We start from the raw sequence: 16556 nt of genomic DNA on the forward strand, positions 1-16556 counted from the left end.
GTATACCGAACGCTTTTCAGAAGACAATGTCGAGCTCCCTCGCGCGCCGTCGACGACGGAAGTTTTGCTGCCAAATGAGATCTGTTTTACTCACAGATATAATTCAAACAGTTTTAGAAACTTAAGAGTGTTTTCTATCCAATAGTAATAATAATATGCATATTGTATGATCTAGAACAGAGTACGAGGCCGTTTCATTTGGGCACGATTTTTTCCAAAGTGAAAACAGCGCCCCCGTATTGACAAGAAGTTAAATACACTACCGAATCGGTGTGTGTGGGTGTGTGTATGTACACAGTAGTATGTGAATATAGGTGCTTATGTGTGCAAGTACTGTATATGTGTCTGCGCATGTATAGGACTGAATAATATATGTGTTCTGTTTGGTGCCTAAAGCCCCTCATAGCTATGCATAGGGTGGACATGGAGATGGAGAGGGGAGCAAGAGAGGATGGGGTGGCAGGCAGGCAGGGTGAGTAGATCAGGGGCTAGGAGGGTGGGGGTGGGTGTGGGTGTGGTGGTGGTGTGTGTGTATGTGGGCTGTGTGGTAGTGATAGCGAGGGGACGTAAACACGTCACAGAACACCAATGGGGAGGTTAAATGTAAATGCACGGTCTCCATGGACACAGCAGAACCCTGAGAACATCACAAGACTAGTCCTACGTCTCTCTCATGTCGACAGGAAGGAAGGCGTTCTCTTTGTTGTCTAATTCCCTCTCCCTGGAGTCTCCAACGAGTGAGTCAAGGCGGATCTAAAGAACACGCAGCATTAGCGACATCCGTAGTACAGCTTGGTTTGACTGTGAAACTGGACTGTGAACGGCCATTTTGTGTAGGCCTACGTCAGGTGTCAAGTGCCTTGCCCCTCTGCCTCTTCAGTGCAAACACTCTATAGAGCCCTCATCGCAGCACTTTTCTCAGCATTGTCAGGTGCTTTCCACTGGTCTCAGGGTCATTCTCTAGTTCCCAGCAGAACAGTCAAGTTGTGGTGAAGTGTTGGCCGGCTATACTGATGTTGACCTGTGAACTAACAGGGGCCTGAGAATACGTCTGCTTCCAGCCGGGGTAGAAGAGCTCTCTCCCCAGGGGAATTAAGGGCCTAAATGAGGCCCTTGTCCATTTCCACTAAACAGGAGGAGAAAGGGGACAGAAAAACTCAGAAATCTTCTTCCTGTGTGAAAGAGAAAGTATACTGTCTCTAGGATGCCGTCCATCAAAAGATTTTCTTGAACTTCGATCTCCCTCCAAGTTTCCTTTGTACAGACTATTCCTATCAGGGCAGTGAGTGTCCAAGGGAAGGCTATGGTCAGAATGTAATTGTTGGCAAGAGCAGATTTTCTACAATGATGTCTTTCAGCTTGCTAATGCAATCTTGTAGACACCTCCCAAGATGCTTCCTATTCCTGTACAATGAAAGATGGACATCTCACTGCCATTTCCATTTCACATTGCCATGAGGCCACTATTGTATTTGAATCACTAACAGTATATGCAATTGTTGGTTGTTTACTCTTCATAAGCTTTGAAGTGCTATCACAATGATGGCACCCCAGCCTAAGCATCGCCAGTAACACCAGCTCATTCTCCTTCCCAGAATCCTCATGACTCATAACCCAAGCGCCTATAACACAATCACAGACACAGCAGTTCCCCCAATGTGGTAGAAATACCCCTTCATCTGTTCATCTTTCAGACACTGTGTGTGTGTGTGTGTGTCTGAATGTGTGTGTGTGTGTGTGTGTGTGTGTGTGTGTGTGTGTGTGTGTGTGTGTGTGTGTGTGTGTGTGTGTGTGTGTGTGTGTGTGTGTGTGTGTGTGTGTGTGTGTGTGTGTGTGTGTGTGTGTGTGTGTGTGTGTGTGTGTGTGTGTGTGCAAGAGAGAGAGTGTGAGAAGAAAGAGCAAGGTGGGCGAAGGTAGATGTGCTGCAATGTATAGCAGAGAACAATGGACACACACACACTTACAGTACATCACACACATCACACAAATATGGTCATGATAAGTACAAGCTGATCAAAAACTGTGCTGGGCTTGTGGGCTAGTTCTGACTTCATGTTTTGTAGATGTTGTGGACATTGTAAGAGAGAAAGTGGAGTTAGTACCATTTTGGTGTGTATGAATACCCAATCCCTCTGGCTGTGAGCTTTGGGCTGAGCCTGTTTCCTCTATTTGACTTAGATAGTTTGTGTGTATGTATTGATATGTAGAACTACTTTTTAAAATTGATGTAGTTCTGTCCTTGAGCTGTTCTTGTCTATTCATCTTCTGTATTATGTCATGTTTCATGTTTTGTGTGGACCTCAGGAAGAGTTGCTGCTGCTATTGCAACAGCTAATGGGGATCCTAATAAAATACCAAAATACCAATACCAGAGCATCCCTCCACATAAATCCATATAAATTGACGTTTTAAAACTGCCACCCTGTGGCTAAATGTTCACACTACACTTTCTCCATCGATTACTTACCACATTTTCTCTTTAGATGCTTGCAGAGGGGTCAACACTTAAATTATTAACTGTGTTATACACACATTATTAACTGTGTAGGCACATACATTATTTTGTTAATGACTTCAATTTGCAGGTGTTCGATTGCAGCCCTTCATTGTTTATACTTGATCTGGATTAATTCATAGGCTTTCTCTGGCCCTAGCCAAATGGCTGTCTGATTTACATAGCAAGCACCAGGTTCTCTCTCTCAACTCTATTTAGTAGAATCACATGGTATCCTTTGAATTAATGCTGGATGAAAGCTCACAGAACCACAGTCGATGAACAACTCAGACCGCCGTGTCTTGACACACAACCACATATCTTTAATTAAAAACAACATGACTTTTATGTCCTTCTATACAATATGTACATCCCTTGAACCACGTGCAGAGCCATAATAATAATACATTACATTATATATACATATCAAAGAATACAATGAAAACCAGCTTTTCCCAGGGAACTGGTTTTCAGGTTGTTTTCAAGTCTAACACCAAATTTAAGGTAAAACCTGAACACTGAAGTACTGTGCTGAGTGGAGGGCAGCTCTACCTGATCAGTTTGTGTTAGGGCCTCCTAAAGTCAGCTCAGAGCACTGTACAGTCCAGTGTTACTCTCATCTTCACTGATCACAGGGGGGGGAATAATGATGAAGAAAAAGATTGAGTTGTTGGTTGATGAGAGGGAGGAAAAGAGAGATACAGGGCGAAAGAGATAAAAGAGAGATACAGGGCGAGTCACATCCTGGTGATGTCACTTCATATGGCTCTCTATCCAGTCTTTGAAGTTGGCCACATGTGTGTACACTGTAAACAGGTCTGGGTCACACTCTCCCTGGTCATACCCAAAACTCACCAACCCCAGCAGCCGCCACTCCCCTTTGGACTTGTCCCGCCACCCTGGAGAGGCAAGAGAGGGGTCCTGGGTGGAGCCTGTCTGGGCAGGAAGGATCAGGATACCCCCTGTGTCCGCGGGACAGATGTTAGATGGGCTGTAGTCGGGTCGCTGGCGGCCACAAAGCATGTTGTCCGTGACGCTCACGGGCACCCCTTTACGGGCATACTGCTGCTCGCAGGGCACCACGTCGGCCAGGTGCTGCACACCCACCCTGGCCTGCTCCTCTTCCCCGATACGGGGATCTGGCAGGGGGGCCCAGCCCATCACCAACCCTTCTCTGGAGGTCACCTCTCCCCCCTGGGTATCAGGTAGGCAGAGGGGCAGGACCTTCTCCCCGATACGAGCCTTGTCCAGCAGCTTGATCACTGCCAGGTCTGAGTCAAGAACCAGGGGGTCGTAGTTGGGGTGGATAGAGATTGAGGCCACCTGAAGGAAAATAGGAGGGATGGGAAGAGAGACAGAAATAAATTATTATCAGGGAGTGAGAGAAAATAGACTGGTCAGAGAAAGAAACAGTACAGGTGGGATGGTCAGGGAGCGAAGGGATAGTCAGAATGAAGAAGGAATTGTCAGAGATAGAGAGGAGGGATGGTAAGAGAAAGAATAGAGAGAGAAAGGCGGTGTCAAAAAAAGAGAGATCCTGTGCCAAACGTAACAGCAGGGTGACAGCTTGGCTGTCAGTGGTTAGCTTCGCTTGTTACCTGGCAACTCACTCACACTCCTCAATCATGTGCACATACACTAGATATATACACAAAATTATTTGGGCACCCCTTCAAATTAGTGGATTTAGCTATTTCAGCAACATCCGTTGTTGACAGATATAAAATTGAGCACACAGCCATGCAATTTCCATAGACAAACATTGACAGCAGAATGGCCTTACTGAAGAGCTCAGTGACTTTCAACGTGGCACTGTCATAGGATGCCACCTTCCCAACAAGTCTGTTCATCTGTTCATCATTTTTGCCCTTCTAGAACTGCCCCGGTCAACTGTAAATGCTGTTATTCTGAAGTGGAAATGTCTAGGAGCAACAACGTCTCATTCGCGAAGTGGTAGGCCACACAAGCTCAAAGAACGGTACAGCCGAGTGCTGAAGCATGTAGCGGTTGTAATACTTACTAACGAGTTCCAAACTGCTTCTGGAAGCAACATAAGCACAATAACTGTTTGTTGGGAGCTTAGTGAAATGGGTTTCCATGGCTGAGCAGCCACACACAAGCCTAAGCTCACCATGCGCAATGCCAAGCGTCGGTTGGAGGGTTTAAAGCTCGCCGCCATTGGACTCTGGAGCAGTAGAAACGCGTTCTCTGGAGTGATGAATCACGCTTCACCTTCTGGCAGTCTGACGGATGTATATGAGTTTGGCGGATGCCAGGAGAACGCTACCTGCCCCAATGCATAGTGCCAACTGTAAAGTTTGGTGGAGGAGGAATAATGATCTGGGGCTATTTTTCATGGTTCGGGCTAGGCCCTTAGTTCCAGTGAAAGGAAATCTTAATGCTACAGCATACAATGACATTATTGACGATTCTGTGCTTCCAATTTAGTGGCAACAGTTTGGGGAAGGCCCTTTCCTATTTTAGCATGACAATGTCCCTGTGCACAAAGTGAGGTTCTAGTGGAAAGCCTTCCCAGAAGAGTGGAGGCTGTTATAGCAGCAAAAAGGGGACCAACTCCATATTTCTGCCTATGATTTTGGAATGAGATGTTCGATGAGCAGGTGTCCACATACTATTGGTAATGTGGTGTATATTAATTGACAGCCCTTTATAAAGCGCATAATGTACCATTAGACCATATTATTTACAATATACTGCAAAATGCCAATACGCTACTGTATATGTTAGTTAGATCCAGACTAGCCATGTCGCACAACCACATTGGTGTTTACTTACGGTCAAAGTAGCTTTCTGGCACTTATTCAATGACTGAACGTTAAATAAAACACGGGGCTGTTTTACATGGCTAGATGGAGTAGACATGATGTCATGGTTGTGAAATTATACATTTTAATTGGACACAGGTTCAAAACCACCCAGCCATTGGTATTATATAGATGTAGACCTTGAGCTTTTACCATCTCATAAGGCTTGAAAATGTACTTATAGTGTGTAACATCATGTGTGGTGAACTGTACACCATAGCTGTATTTCAGTCTAATCATTGCAGTGTGTGGCTGAATACAGGTGGTCTCAGCCAACCACATCATTCATCATTCCCTACTCCTCTCCAAACTCACTCTCACTACCCACCCCCACCCACTAACCCATTTAGCCACTCTCACTCTCTACTCCCCACCCTTAAGCCCTCTCCATCCCCTCTCTTACTTTGAGATGCTGCAGGCCCTTGGTCTCTCGGAGGTCACTGCGGTAGTGTTTTCCCATCACCACCTTGACCGTGGCTGCATCCAGAGGGTACAGCTTCCCCAGCTCAGTCACACAGTGGGCTGCCAACACCACACTCCGCTGGTTCACCAGGGCCCCGCTACACACCAGCTGCCAGCCTGAGGCCTCATCCTGCCCCTGGGATCCAGCCCCAGCACCTGATTCAGCTCCAGTCCCCTTCTTTAGTGACCCCGCAAGGCTGGCCTTCTTGTCCAGCTTGGTCCCTGCTCCGTTGGTGGGGCGTTGGTAGATGGCGGCTAGCCAGGGCCAATGGTACTCTGCCGGGGTCTGGGGGTCAAATGTGGGGTGCTTCCCACACACTGGGAAAAGAGAAGGATGGAGAGACAAGGGTGGAGGAGAGGAAAGTGTGGCCGGGCGTGAGAAGGGTGGGAAAGAAGAGGAAGGAAGATGTTAAACCTCAGATCTGCCAAAGTGATAAAACAACACTTGATACTGTTTGGAAACCTTATTCCACATCACACACACACCCTGGAATATTACTTTTTCAATCCAATTTTCTTGATTGCTTAGTGTCTACGTGTGGTTTGAAAGCACAATTCTAGCATGCCTAGGTGGCAAGACAAACCTTCCCTTATATTAAGATATACATCAAGTAATGTGGCTCTGCTGCCCTCACCTGGCGAACAGGAGACATGACGTCCGCTCCACTTGCCAGTCTTGAGGCAGGTACGGCGTGCACTGCCTGAGTGCTGGTAAAAGGGAGAGGCACACTCGTACGCTATGTGAGTGTGGAGGTGGTGGAACCCCTGGTGCAGCTGGGATAGCATTGGGGGAACTTTGGTGGGACCGACAGACTGGAACATCTTCACAAACCCAGAGGATGAGTAGAGCTTATGCACAGGGGTCTTCCTGAGAGATGAGAGGGGTCCATTGAGATGCCTTTACAGAAACAAACTAGTGTATAATGTACCTAAAGAGGCTAGCAGTATTATAACTATTTTTAGGTTTTTAAATGGTTAATTTATAGGCAGAGGCTGCGGATCTGTAGGTAACCGCCCCGTTCCACCCCCGTCCCGCCCCCCCTGGAACCCCGGAAAGATCTGTATCACGTTCTGAGCATGTGTTTCTTTACCTCTACTTAACGTCCCAAAAAATGTGTGGTCACTCGCCCTTCACATTTCTCACTGTCAATTGTGAATGATTTTCTTAGTTCTGTACAGTGTTGTTTTGAATGACGTACAGTGAGCAAATTGTAGAGCAGGTAGTGTAAACAAACTGTAGCATAGCCTACCTGTCTTTTGTTTCAATCAATGCACATATTTTGCCTGGTGGCACACTGTTTAGTTATGCGCGCATGAGAGAAAAATGCGACCATTCGCAAAATCATCCTAAAATCTCATTGGAAATGAGGTGGTGTTTTTGGTCTTATAGTAACGTTACATTTACAGTATGCTATTATATTCGGTTCTGTTATGTACAATCTATCATTATGTGATCTTGCAGATATTGATTCAACTTTGATCGAGCACCATTTGCCAGAATAGCCCGTTCTCTACGAGTAGAGATTAGAGACTGTGCCTAAAGTAGAGAATCGTACACATGCACAGAAGCTGTGGGACCTTTAGCTGTTGGGAAGAAAGATCCAGGAAAAGTCAGATCCGCAGCCGCTCCGTAATTTATATGTGGGCTTCACGTGGTAAAGTGGTTCTGTCACACACAAAAAAGAGCTAAGTCTTCTGTTGTGATGTGTGCATTAATCAGGGTCATACAGTACATCGTGTTTATGGTCCCTCTCGTGTGGTGTGCCAATGATGTTGATATATGATTATGCACATATACTATACGTTTTATGTATGTGGTTTTGATATATGATGATTTCAATGGCAATGTGGATATACAGTATAGTGTTGGTTAATGCTTACGTCTGGAATTCATGTAATGTATATAATGTGTATTATTATGTGTGCTCTGTAACATAATATATTATACGTCGTTAGACATACCTGGATGGAGCTTGTGGAGGCAGAACTCTCTGTCTGACCAGCTCTGAGACCTTGGGCTCTCTGCAGGCTGCAGACAAACACACACAGGGTTCCCATTAATACCTACTGACAGGCTGGCAGCTGCTTTCATTATCAATGTTGGGTTGATTAGAGGCTGCTAAAAATAGTGCTCAACTGACAGGTGCTACAGTGTGTCCCTTGTTGATAATCACAAAGTAGAGGCACACACGCATGCACGCTCGCATGGACTCACAAAAACTCACACACACATCAGTGCCTACCTCTCACACAAAGGGGATGAGTGCCCCCCCAGGTGCCGCCAGGCTGGCAGGTGCGTCTGGCGTCACCACTCAGAGCGTAGGAGTGATTACAAAAGAAATCCACGGTCTCTGGCACCAGCCCTGGCACTACCTGCTGGTACCCATGGTAGAGCTGTGGGAGAGGGGGACATCTCTCCTCTGGAAGGAGAGACGGAGGGAAGAGAGAGGAAATAGACCAGGTGCAGAATGTAAGATAGATAGGTGGAGAGCGAGCGAGAGAGTGGAGAACAAAATGTAAGATGCTAAGGGTCATTATAATATCTGTTTCAATAATGCAGTGTATCATACAACATGCATCTGAAGTGTTTGGGGTGATTCTGAGTCTTACCACTGATGCTTTGGTTTTCTCTCTTCTCATCATCAGACTCCTCTTTAGTTGTTTTGTCAGAATCTTTTCCAGTATTTTCCTCTTCAGGTTTGTTTGTACTTGCCATTGTATCTTTAGTTGAGCCTATATCTTTAGTTGCTCCGATATCTTTGTGTGGCTTTTCCACCAGCTTCTCGGTTTCCTGACCTCCTGATGAATATGGGGTGAACTGTGTGTTGTTGTTTCTAGTTGGAATAAAAATCTTCACAATGTCTTTAGACATTGTTGTATTCATACCCTGCTCTATGTCATTGGTGCCAAACACATCCGTAACAGTGTACTCTACAGCAAATGTGTCTCCCCTAGGTTTTAACTCAGTGTAATCTATGGCAAATGTGTCTCCCCTTGGTTTTAACTCAGTGTAATCTATGGCAAATGTGTCTCCCCTTGGTTTTAAGTCATTAGGATCCACTATGTTTGGATCACTGCTTTTATCTACTGGTTCCTCTTTCTTCTTCTCTTCCTCCTGTCCTTTATCTTCCACCACCACCACTATCTCAGGGATCTCTGTTGTCTTTCCTATCTCCCGTATCACGTCTGTGTCTCCCCCAGTATCTGGACTGCCATCTATGTCTGTGGTGGTTTTCCCCACGTCATTTTCTCTCTCTCCCTCCACTGTGTTTACAATGTCATCAGTTTCTTTACTGTCCACTTTATCCTTGGTACCTCCAGTAGGTTTATCTAGCCCAGTTTCTTTTTCTTTGTCACTCGTTTTATCCTCGTTTCGTCCTGGGATGTTAACCAGAGTAATGTCTATGTTTTTATCTTTACCATCTTTTTTACCGTCCACTGTTGTGTTCCTCAGGCCTGTGTCTGGATCTTTACCAGCCACGTCCTCTTTGATACCTGTATTATAGTCTATCTCTTTGTCTTTGGGTTTTTCAATGTCTTTGTCAGTGTCTTTCTCTTTTTCTGCATCCTTTTCTTTGTCCTTTTCTCTATCTCTTGCTTTGTCATTTCCTTTGTCTTTGCCTGGTTCAGCAAGTGTATTATTCACTGTAAGAAAAAAAGAGAGAAAACAAGTGAATTTCTGGATTGAAATAAGTGTTGTTATACAGTTGGCTAACCATTCTGAATGGTTGTACACATTCTACTAGTGAAATATTATCAATTGCCTGGTCATGTAGTCATAGTCATTCCTAATAATAGTAGGTCCACCTTTGATGTCTATCAACACCTGTTCCCACTGTCTCCAAACTCTGATTCCCATCATGCCTTGCTCTGATCCTAACCTTTACCACATGTGGGGGGTGTTCCGCTCCAGGTGTTGTTGGGCAAACAGGTCCTCTGGTGCGTCCCGCTCAGCTTGTAGGGCCGGTAGCACAGGTACTGCAGGGCTATGATGACATCATTGGGCCCGTACACTAGGAAGTGGTCTCCATGGACAGGCTTGGCTGGGATGGCACATAATTTCACCATAGGCACTGCAGAGGAACACAGATAACATGTAGGACCAGTGATGCTGGGAGTCAGATTGTCAGACACTGTTGAATTTGCAGATGAGTTGTAAATATGTTTATTCCTTAGAGGAGCTGTTGTGTTAACATGTCTCAAATGGTATTGTATAAAACAAACCTACAGTGTCAAGGTCTTTTAGGTCAATCAGGTTGGATTTTTCACCAAGCATCTAAATTGTTCGTTGTGCTGTGCCCCTCTCTCTCTGGCCTCTTACCACACTGGGGGGCAGGGGCGCTCCAGGTGCCATCCTGGAGGCAGATGGCGGTGCGGATCCCCCTCAGCTCGAACCCAGGGTCACAGCGGAACGTGACTCGCGTCCCTGAGTGATGGAATATCCCCTCTGTGGAGCCATGGACAGGTACTGGGGGCCTCCTGCACCCTACAACTGGAAGGACACAAAAGCATATGTACAAAGTCATTAGGAGACCTCAGAATGTAGTGCTACACACACACACTGAAATATAAACAACCTTCCTCACACATTCTTATTTAATTGGATATCACAATTTCGTGATATCCAAATACAATCTTGTGTCATCACTGCAACTACCCAACAGGCTCGAGAGAGGCATAGGTCGAGTCATGCATCCTCCGAAACATGACCCGCCAAACCGCTCTTCTGAACACCCGCCCGCTTAACCCAGAAGCCAGCTGCACCAATGTGTTGGAGGAAACACGATTCAACTGACGACCGAAGTCAGCCTGCCGGCGCCTGGCCCGCCACATGGAGTTGCTAGAGTACGATGAGCCAAGCCAAGTAAACAATGCCCGACTGTGAAATAGAGAACTTGATTGACACAAATAGCACACATCAACTTGTAATTCACCATTGGGTCTCCTCTCTCTGATCTGGAACCAAGCTAAATACCAATCACACACATGTCTGCACAAACACATGCACACACCTACACACACCTACACAGACTTATTATGTTCATTCTATATCACTCTGGCCTTACTGTGACTATTGGGGCACAGCATTGCAGGACCCGCCCCATGCCTCTCTCCCTCTCTCTGGCCGTGGTCTGACAGCAGTGTAGTCCAAAACCATCAGAGGAACCCTCCCTATAATCACTGTCTCCCTGCCATCCAGTGTTTCCACCCTTCAGTTGAGCCGCACGTGGGACGGGACAGGGGAAATTCGCTTGGAATTCCAGACATGGAAAATAAAAAACGTGCACAACCCTATTGAGTCATTTTCTTATTGGAAATACAGCTAAAATGTATAGGGATGTTGAATTGAGAACCAATCATGTCCTCTGTTTGCCCACACCCAAGTCCTCCCATACCACTGTCTGTCTGTCTGTCTGTCTGTCTGTCTGTCTGTCTGTCTGTCTGTCTGTCTGTCTGTCTGTCTGTCTGTCTGTCTGTCTGTCTGTCTGTCTGTCTGTCTGTCTGTCTGTCTGTCTGTCTGTCTGTCTGTCTGTATATCTGTCTGTCTGTCTGTCTGTCTGTCTGTCTGTCTGTCTGTCTGTCTGTCTGTCTGTCTGTCTGTCTGTCTGTCTGTCTGTCTGTCTGTCTGTCTGTCTGTCTGTCTGTCTGTCTATATATATATATATATATATATATATATATATATATATATATATGTATATCTGTATATCTGTATATATGTATATATGTATATATGTCATATACTGTCTGTCTGTCTGTCTGTCTGTCTGTCTGTCTGTCTGTCTGTCTCCGCCAGTATATCTCCCACTGGGCTCTCTCTACTTGGATGAGTCATAGTGCCATTATGAAGGAATGCTAACAGAGGATGTTATGATTAAAGAAGCACAATTAATTCACCACTAAGTCCTGCCAACATCTCGGAAACTATGGTTCAATATTCTCAGTCTAAAATAAAGACTGCATCGGACATATACAGAGAGTTAGGAAAGAATCCTTTCTTGAAATCATGTTATTCTAACAAAGGTTGTATACGACATTAGTGTTATCCTAAATCTACCTCACAAATGAGCAGTCCATCCCTCCTCACGGGAATACCAGATGGATGAAATTCCATCCCTCCACTTCTCCTATGCGTTTTATGATCTCCTCTCATCCAATGGAAAAGCTGCCTCATATTATAGAAGCAGTTTTGTTCAACATTAGTTGAATAGACTCAATTTTAGCCCTGAAAAAATTACAAGGCTCTTGGCCCGGGCTGTTTTTCACAGGGTCCGGGGGGAGGAGAGGGGCGGGTGGAGGGGTGTGATGCTGGGTAAGGAAACCTAGGCCTGAGTCCAAACGACCATAAAGAAGCAGGGTTGTGGTGGAGCTGTGGACAGAAGGAGCTCCAGCTATACAGGGCCCTGTTGGAGCCCTCTCAGGACGAGGTAGAGGGCTGCCTGGCATGGTTTGGTTGGCAGGCAGGTGACTGACCCAGATTCAGATGGGCTGAGGGAAGCTTAGCCTAGCTTAGTCTTGCTCACTTATTTTCCATTTGCCCATATCTGTCATTCTCTCTCTCACTCTCTCTTCCTCTCTGCCTCTCTCTCTCGCTCTCGTCATTCGCTCTGGGTCGGTCTTTCTCTCCAAGATGTTTACTATCCATACATACAGTAAACTCAGATGGTGAGGTGCAGTTTCATGAAGTCAGAATTCTGTCAGGTGGTCATAGTGGTTTATTGACCATCTGTCGACATGGGACACAGCTCATGTTCGTGCTGATTGCACAGGGCTAGAGAGGGAGATGACAGCAGGGAATAGGGAGATGACAGCAGGGAATAGGGAGATGACAGCAGGGAATAGGGAGATGGCCAGTAGGGAATAGGGAGATGATCAGTGATTGACTTATTGTTGTAAGCACTAATGGGACTCTCTGAAGAGATGGTCATGGGAGAATTCCAACATAGATACTCTGCATGCTTGTTGTCTGAGGTCTTTGTTTTAACTGTACTATACAGCTGGAAGACACCAGTAACACAAGTCACATCACCTCTGTGAATAGTTTGACCCAAAGTTTAGTGTACACACCATTCTCACACCTCTGTCCAGTGTAGCCAGCCAGACAGCCACAGTGGTAGGAGTGGGACGTGTCCAGGATACAGGTTCCATCATGGAGACAGGGGGAGGAGCTGCATGCTGAAAACACACAGGATGCTTAGACACATGACATGGGCTACATAACAGTAGTTAAAAAATATACAAATAATTGCAGGCTTTCCTCGCTCCCACCCTTCATCTGCACTAATCAAAGGAGACCAGGAGAGGAACCATTGATCTGTCCTGAGTATTGATCTGAAATACAGTCAAAGTTTGTAGTGGATTGTTTATTTTGGGGATATGGCAAAAAATGTATCAACTGTATATAGGTGAGAAAATACTTTGGTGTTTAAATTCATGTCTACTCTCCAACACCCATCCCCAAAATGTACAGTAGCCTGTGGTAAGTATTTTTTGGCTTGAGTGGAGTGCTTGGAGTACTGTGTTACCATGTGTGTTCATGGTGATTGGGTTTGAATGAGGAGCTGAGTGACAGGTTAAGTTGGTACTTATGTGGTTTCTCTCTTAGGCTGCCAAGCAGGGATTCCCTGGAATGAGTTTGATAAGGGTGTGCTCTGCTTAGTTATCATAACAGCCATAAGTTAACATTCAGGTTGCTACCGAACCCCTCAAGTATTTTTCTAAACTTTCCCAACTTATGATGGGATATTTGCAAACCACAATATATTCCCAGATCTTATTCATCAATTTGCCAACTTTCGGTACTAAATCTACTCTGGGAGGTACTGTTCCTACCTGAGCTTTCTTGGAAGGTGGCGAAGAAGCCGTCGAAGTTCTTATAGCCATCGGCTACAAACAGGACGTGTAGGGAGTTGCCAGAGCTCTGGATTGGAGCAGGCCTGTTGTTCCCACAGAACCGACCAATCACACGAGAGTTGATACTGTCACCATCACGCACCTCGATGTAGTCGTAGCGACAGGAATGGTCAAACTCCAGGCTCAGCATCATGAACCTGTGGGTGGAGAGGAAGGGATAGAGGGAGGGAGGTGGTTAGAAGTAGCTTGGGGAGACTGTTCTAAATTATTGTACCTGTAGCAGAGGTCAACTGAGTTTATTTAGTGGTTTTGACAGTTTACCTCAATGTGAAGTACTAATGGGAGTATAGGCTTTGGGGGTTGGTTTGCGACACAAATCCACATAAATTGATCTCCACACCTTCAATAAACCTGGAAATAGATGTGTCTACAGCTAAAACATTGCAAGTGAAAAAATTATGTATTTTGACAACGTACCTATTCTCTTGCAGTGACATTTATAAGGTGTGTATACGGAAGCCAATTGGCACAGTTTGTTTCAGCTAGTCACATATACCATTCAGTCATCCCGTCACTCCTCTGTTTATTTCAGCCAGAAAGTTTTCATTGCAGTAGCCAGGCCTGGATTTTCCATTTAAAACCAATTAAGAGGTTTCTCTCTTGGTATATATGGTAAACATGATGTAAATGGTGTGTTATTGCACCTCGTTGCCCCCCTTGACTCTAAGTAGGGAGACGTCTCTTTCTTTCCTGCTAGAGCCCTTGTTTTACTGGAGCGCTCTGAGGGAGCGCCTACCTGGCTTTACTGGCTCTGCCATCCTGGCTGGCACCATCTCACACCCCTGACTTTTACTACAGCCAGCAGTAGTGATTGGAACAGTGATTCCACTACTTTGCACAACCCACTTCCTTTTAAATGGAGGTGAGAATTGAATGTTTAAATTCCTCCCATTGTGGTGGAAGTGAAATCTATTACGGATATGGAATCTTTTTACCAAGGCAACACTGATGAGTACTTTTTCATACAGTCATCTTTTTTTATGCTTCCCTCGCCTGCAAAAGAGATCAATGCTAAAAACAAATTGACTCAGTCGTTATAAAAAATAAATCTGCAAGGCTTTCAGCTGAGATCATGTCTAATGCTGTCCAATTTGAGGCAACAAAGCTACAACTGTTACTGTATGGAACTAATGGGACAATAATGCACTTGAGCTAAGGTGAAAAATGTAAGATATGACGATACAATTGTTAGTGACACGGACTGCAAAAACAGAACATACTTTAGACATACATTTTACAACGACGGATGTTTAACACATGTCCAGTTATAGAAAACAGACGCTATATTAATAGTCAAGCTTCAGTGCTATTAGAAACATCTTAGGGATACTTGACGTGTTCACCCTAAATTTAAGAGTACATTTGCACATAACACTCAATATGGATCCCCACAGATTTCCATCAGAGTTGTATATTTTGAACACAGTGACAAATGTATGGTATGTGTGTTTGATGCCTGTAAACATTTCATCTCATTCTTCAGAATCAGTCATCAAATACAAACGTGTGACTGGTCTGATTGTAAGTGATTGATTGTAAGTTGTTGATGTGTCATTTATGTTTGATTGCTTATTAACTCAAAATGTCACACTGCCAAGCTAAATAGTATGATTGGTGAATACACTGATGTCAACTCCCACCACGCTTCATCAGCTTTCTCTGTGAATATAAGGTCATCCAGAGGTCTGTGTGGGTTTGGGACCTGTTTTAATTGGAGTTTAAAGGAATAGGATTATTGGTGAGAGAAACATATTGGTGTATATCCTTTTAATGAACATGCTTGGATTTGTGTTGGGACAGAACAGTGAGTGATGCCAGCTGGAAACAGTACAGGGAATACAGAGAACAAGGATTTGGATGCAATGTGAGTTTACAATCTATATTGGTAGATTTAAGATCTTTGGCTCAACATACAAAGGAGAATTTTACTTCATATTTTAAATCAGACTTTGTCACAATACCAAGTTCCCCTAAGTGTTATCAAAGTCTCTTAGGTCAAGGGCGGCAGGGTAGCCTAGTGGTTAGAGTGTTGGGCTAGCAACGAAAAGGTTGAAAGTTTGAATCCCCTAGCTGACAAGGTACAACTCTGTTGTTCTACCCCTGAACAAGGCAGTTAACCCTCTGTTCCTAGGCTGTCTTTGAAAATAAGAATTTGTTCTTAACTGACTTTCCTAGTTAAAAAAATAAAAAAGGGGGGCTTGTGCTAATTGAACCTGGGTTTTCGTTTTCAGGAATATCTTAGGGCCTTAAAAGTATTGGCGTGCAGCGTGTGTTGCTGTGTAACTCGCTGAGTCTGTTGTTGTCCGTCATTAGTACGGCAATAAATAAGCGTGATGTAGCCAAGAGTAGTGAGTAATAAATAGAAGATGGCCCTGCCAGTAAGGTTTAGCTGGCTGATGCCAAAACTCATAACTTTCCATTAGTCCAACTATGAGCAGAGCAACATGAAACAGAGAGGAGCACTATTTCATTCATGGTTTATGTGGCTTGTATGTCATAAAATACATAAAACAGCAGTATGAGGCCCTATTTCTTCACTTGGAGATATTTCATCAATCTCTTTCTGTCAATAGACCATGTCGTGTGACGATAGCCCAAGCGGGCCTGGAAACCTGTTTTATTTCTTTACTGTACTTGCAGACGCATTTGTCATCTGATCATGGAGCTTGTTTGAGCTTGACATGGTTGTGTAGTTTAACCTGGAACTTTATGTGTATGTGAAAAATGCTAATGTTTTACTATGGATCTGTTTATTTTAACACAGAAAGCTATTACTGTATGTAATACGTATTGTGCCAACAGACTGAATGCAGCTCAATATTCAATGTGGCTTTTTTTTATGATAAAAGCCCTCAAATATA

The 16556-nt window shown here is 44.6% G+C and overlaps 1 protein-coding gene across 2 annotated transcripts in view; it reads right to left on the minus strand.

Annotated features, from left to right (window-relative positions):
* Positions 1-2794: 2794 nt before the first annotated feature.
* LOC139584563 (inactive serine protease PAMR1-like) overlaps positions 2795-16556 on the minus strand; it is a 51137-nt gene continuing 37375 nt past the window's right edge. The window contains exons 5-14 of one of the 2 annotated variants that reach the window (XM_071416567.1): positions 13615-13832; positions 12850-12957; positions 10103-10273; positions 9669-9854; positions 8392-9426; positions 8025-8201; positions 7744-7810; positions 6417-6649; positions 5723-6099; positions 2795-3817 (exon numbers count right to left, since the gene is read on the minus strand). In XM_071416567.1, the coding sequence (XP_071272668.1) occupies positions 3248-3817; positions 5723-6099; positions 6417-6649; positions 7744-7810; positions 8025-8201; positions 8392-9426; positions 9669-9854; positions 10103-10273; positions 12850-12957; positions 13615-13832 (3142 nt within the window). In that variant the 3' untranslated portion in view covers positions 2795-3247. Of the gene's footprint in view, positions 3818-5722; positions 6100-6416; positions 6650-7743; positions 7811-8024; positions 8202-8391; positions 9427-9662; positions 9855-10102; positions 10274-12849; positions 12958-13614; positions 13833-16556 lie in introns of both variants that reach the window. The other variant, XM_071416566.1, reaches the window with a different exon arrangement.

Source organism: Salvelinus alpinus, chromosome 9, assembly GCF_045679555.1.
Source record: "Salvelinus alpinus chromosome 9, SLU_Salpinus.1, whole genome shotgun sequence".
NCBI lineage: Eukaryota > Metazoa > Chordata > Actinopteri > Salmoniformes > Salmonidae > Salvelinus > Salvelinus alpinus.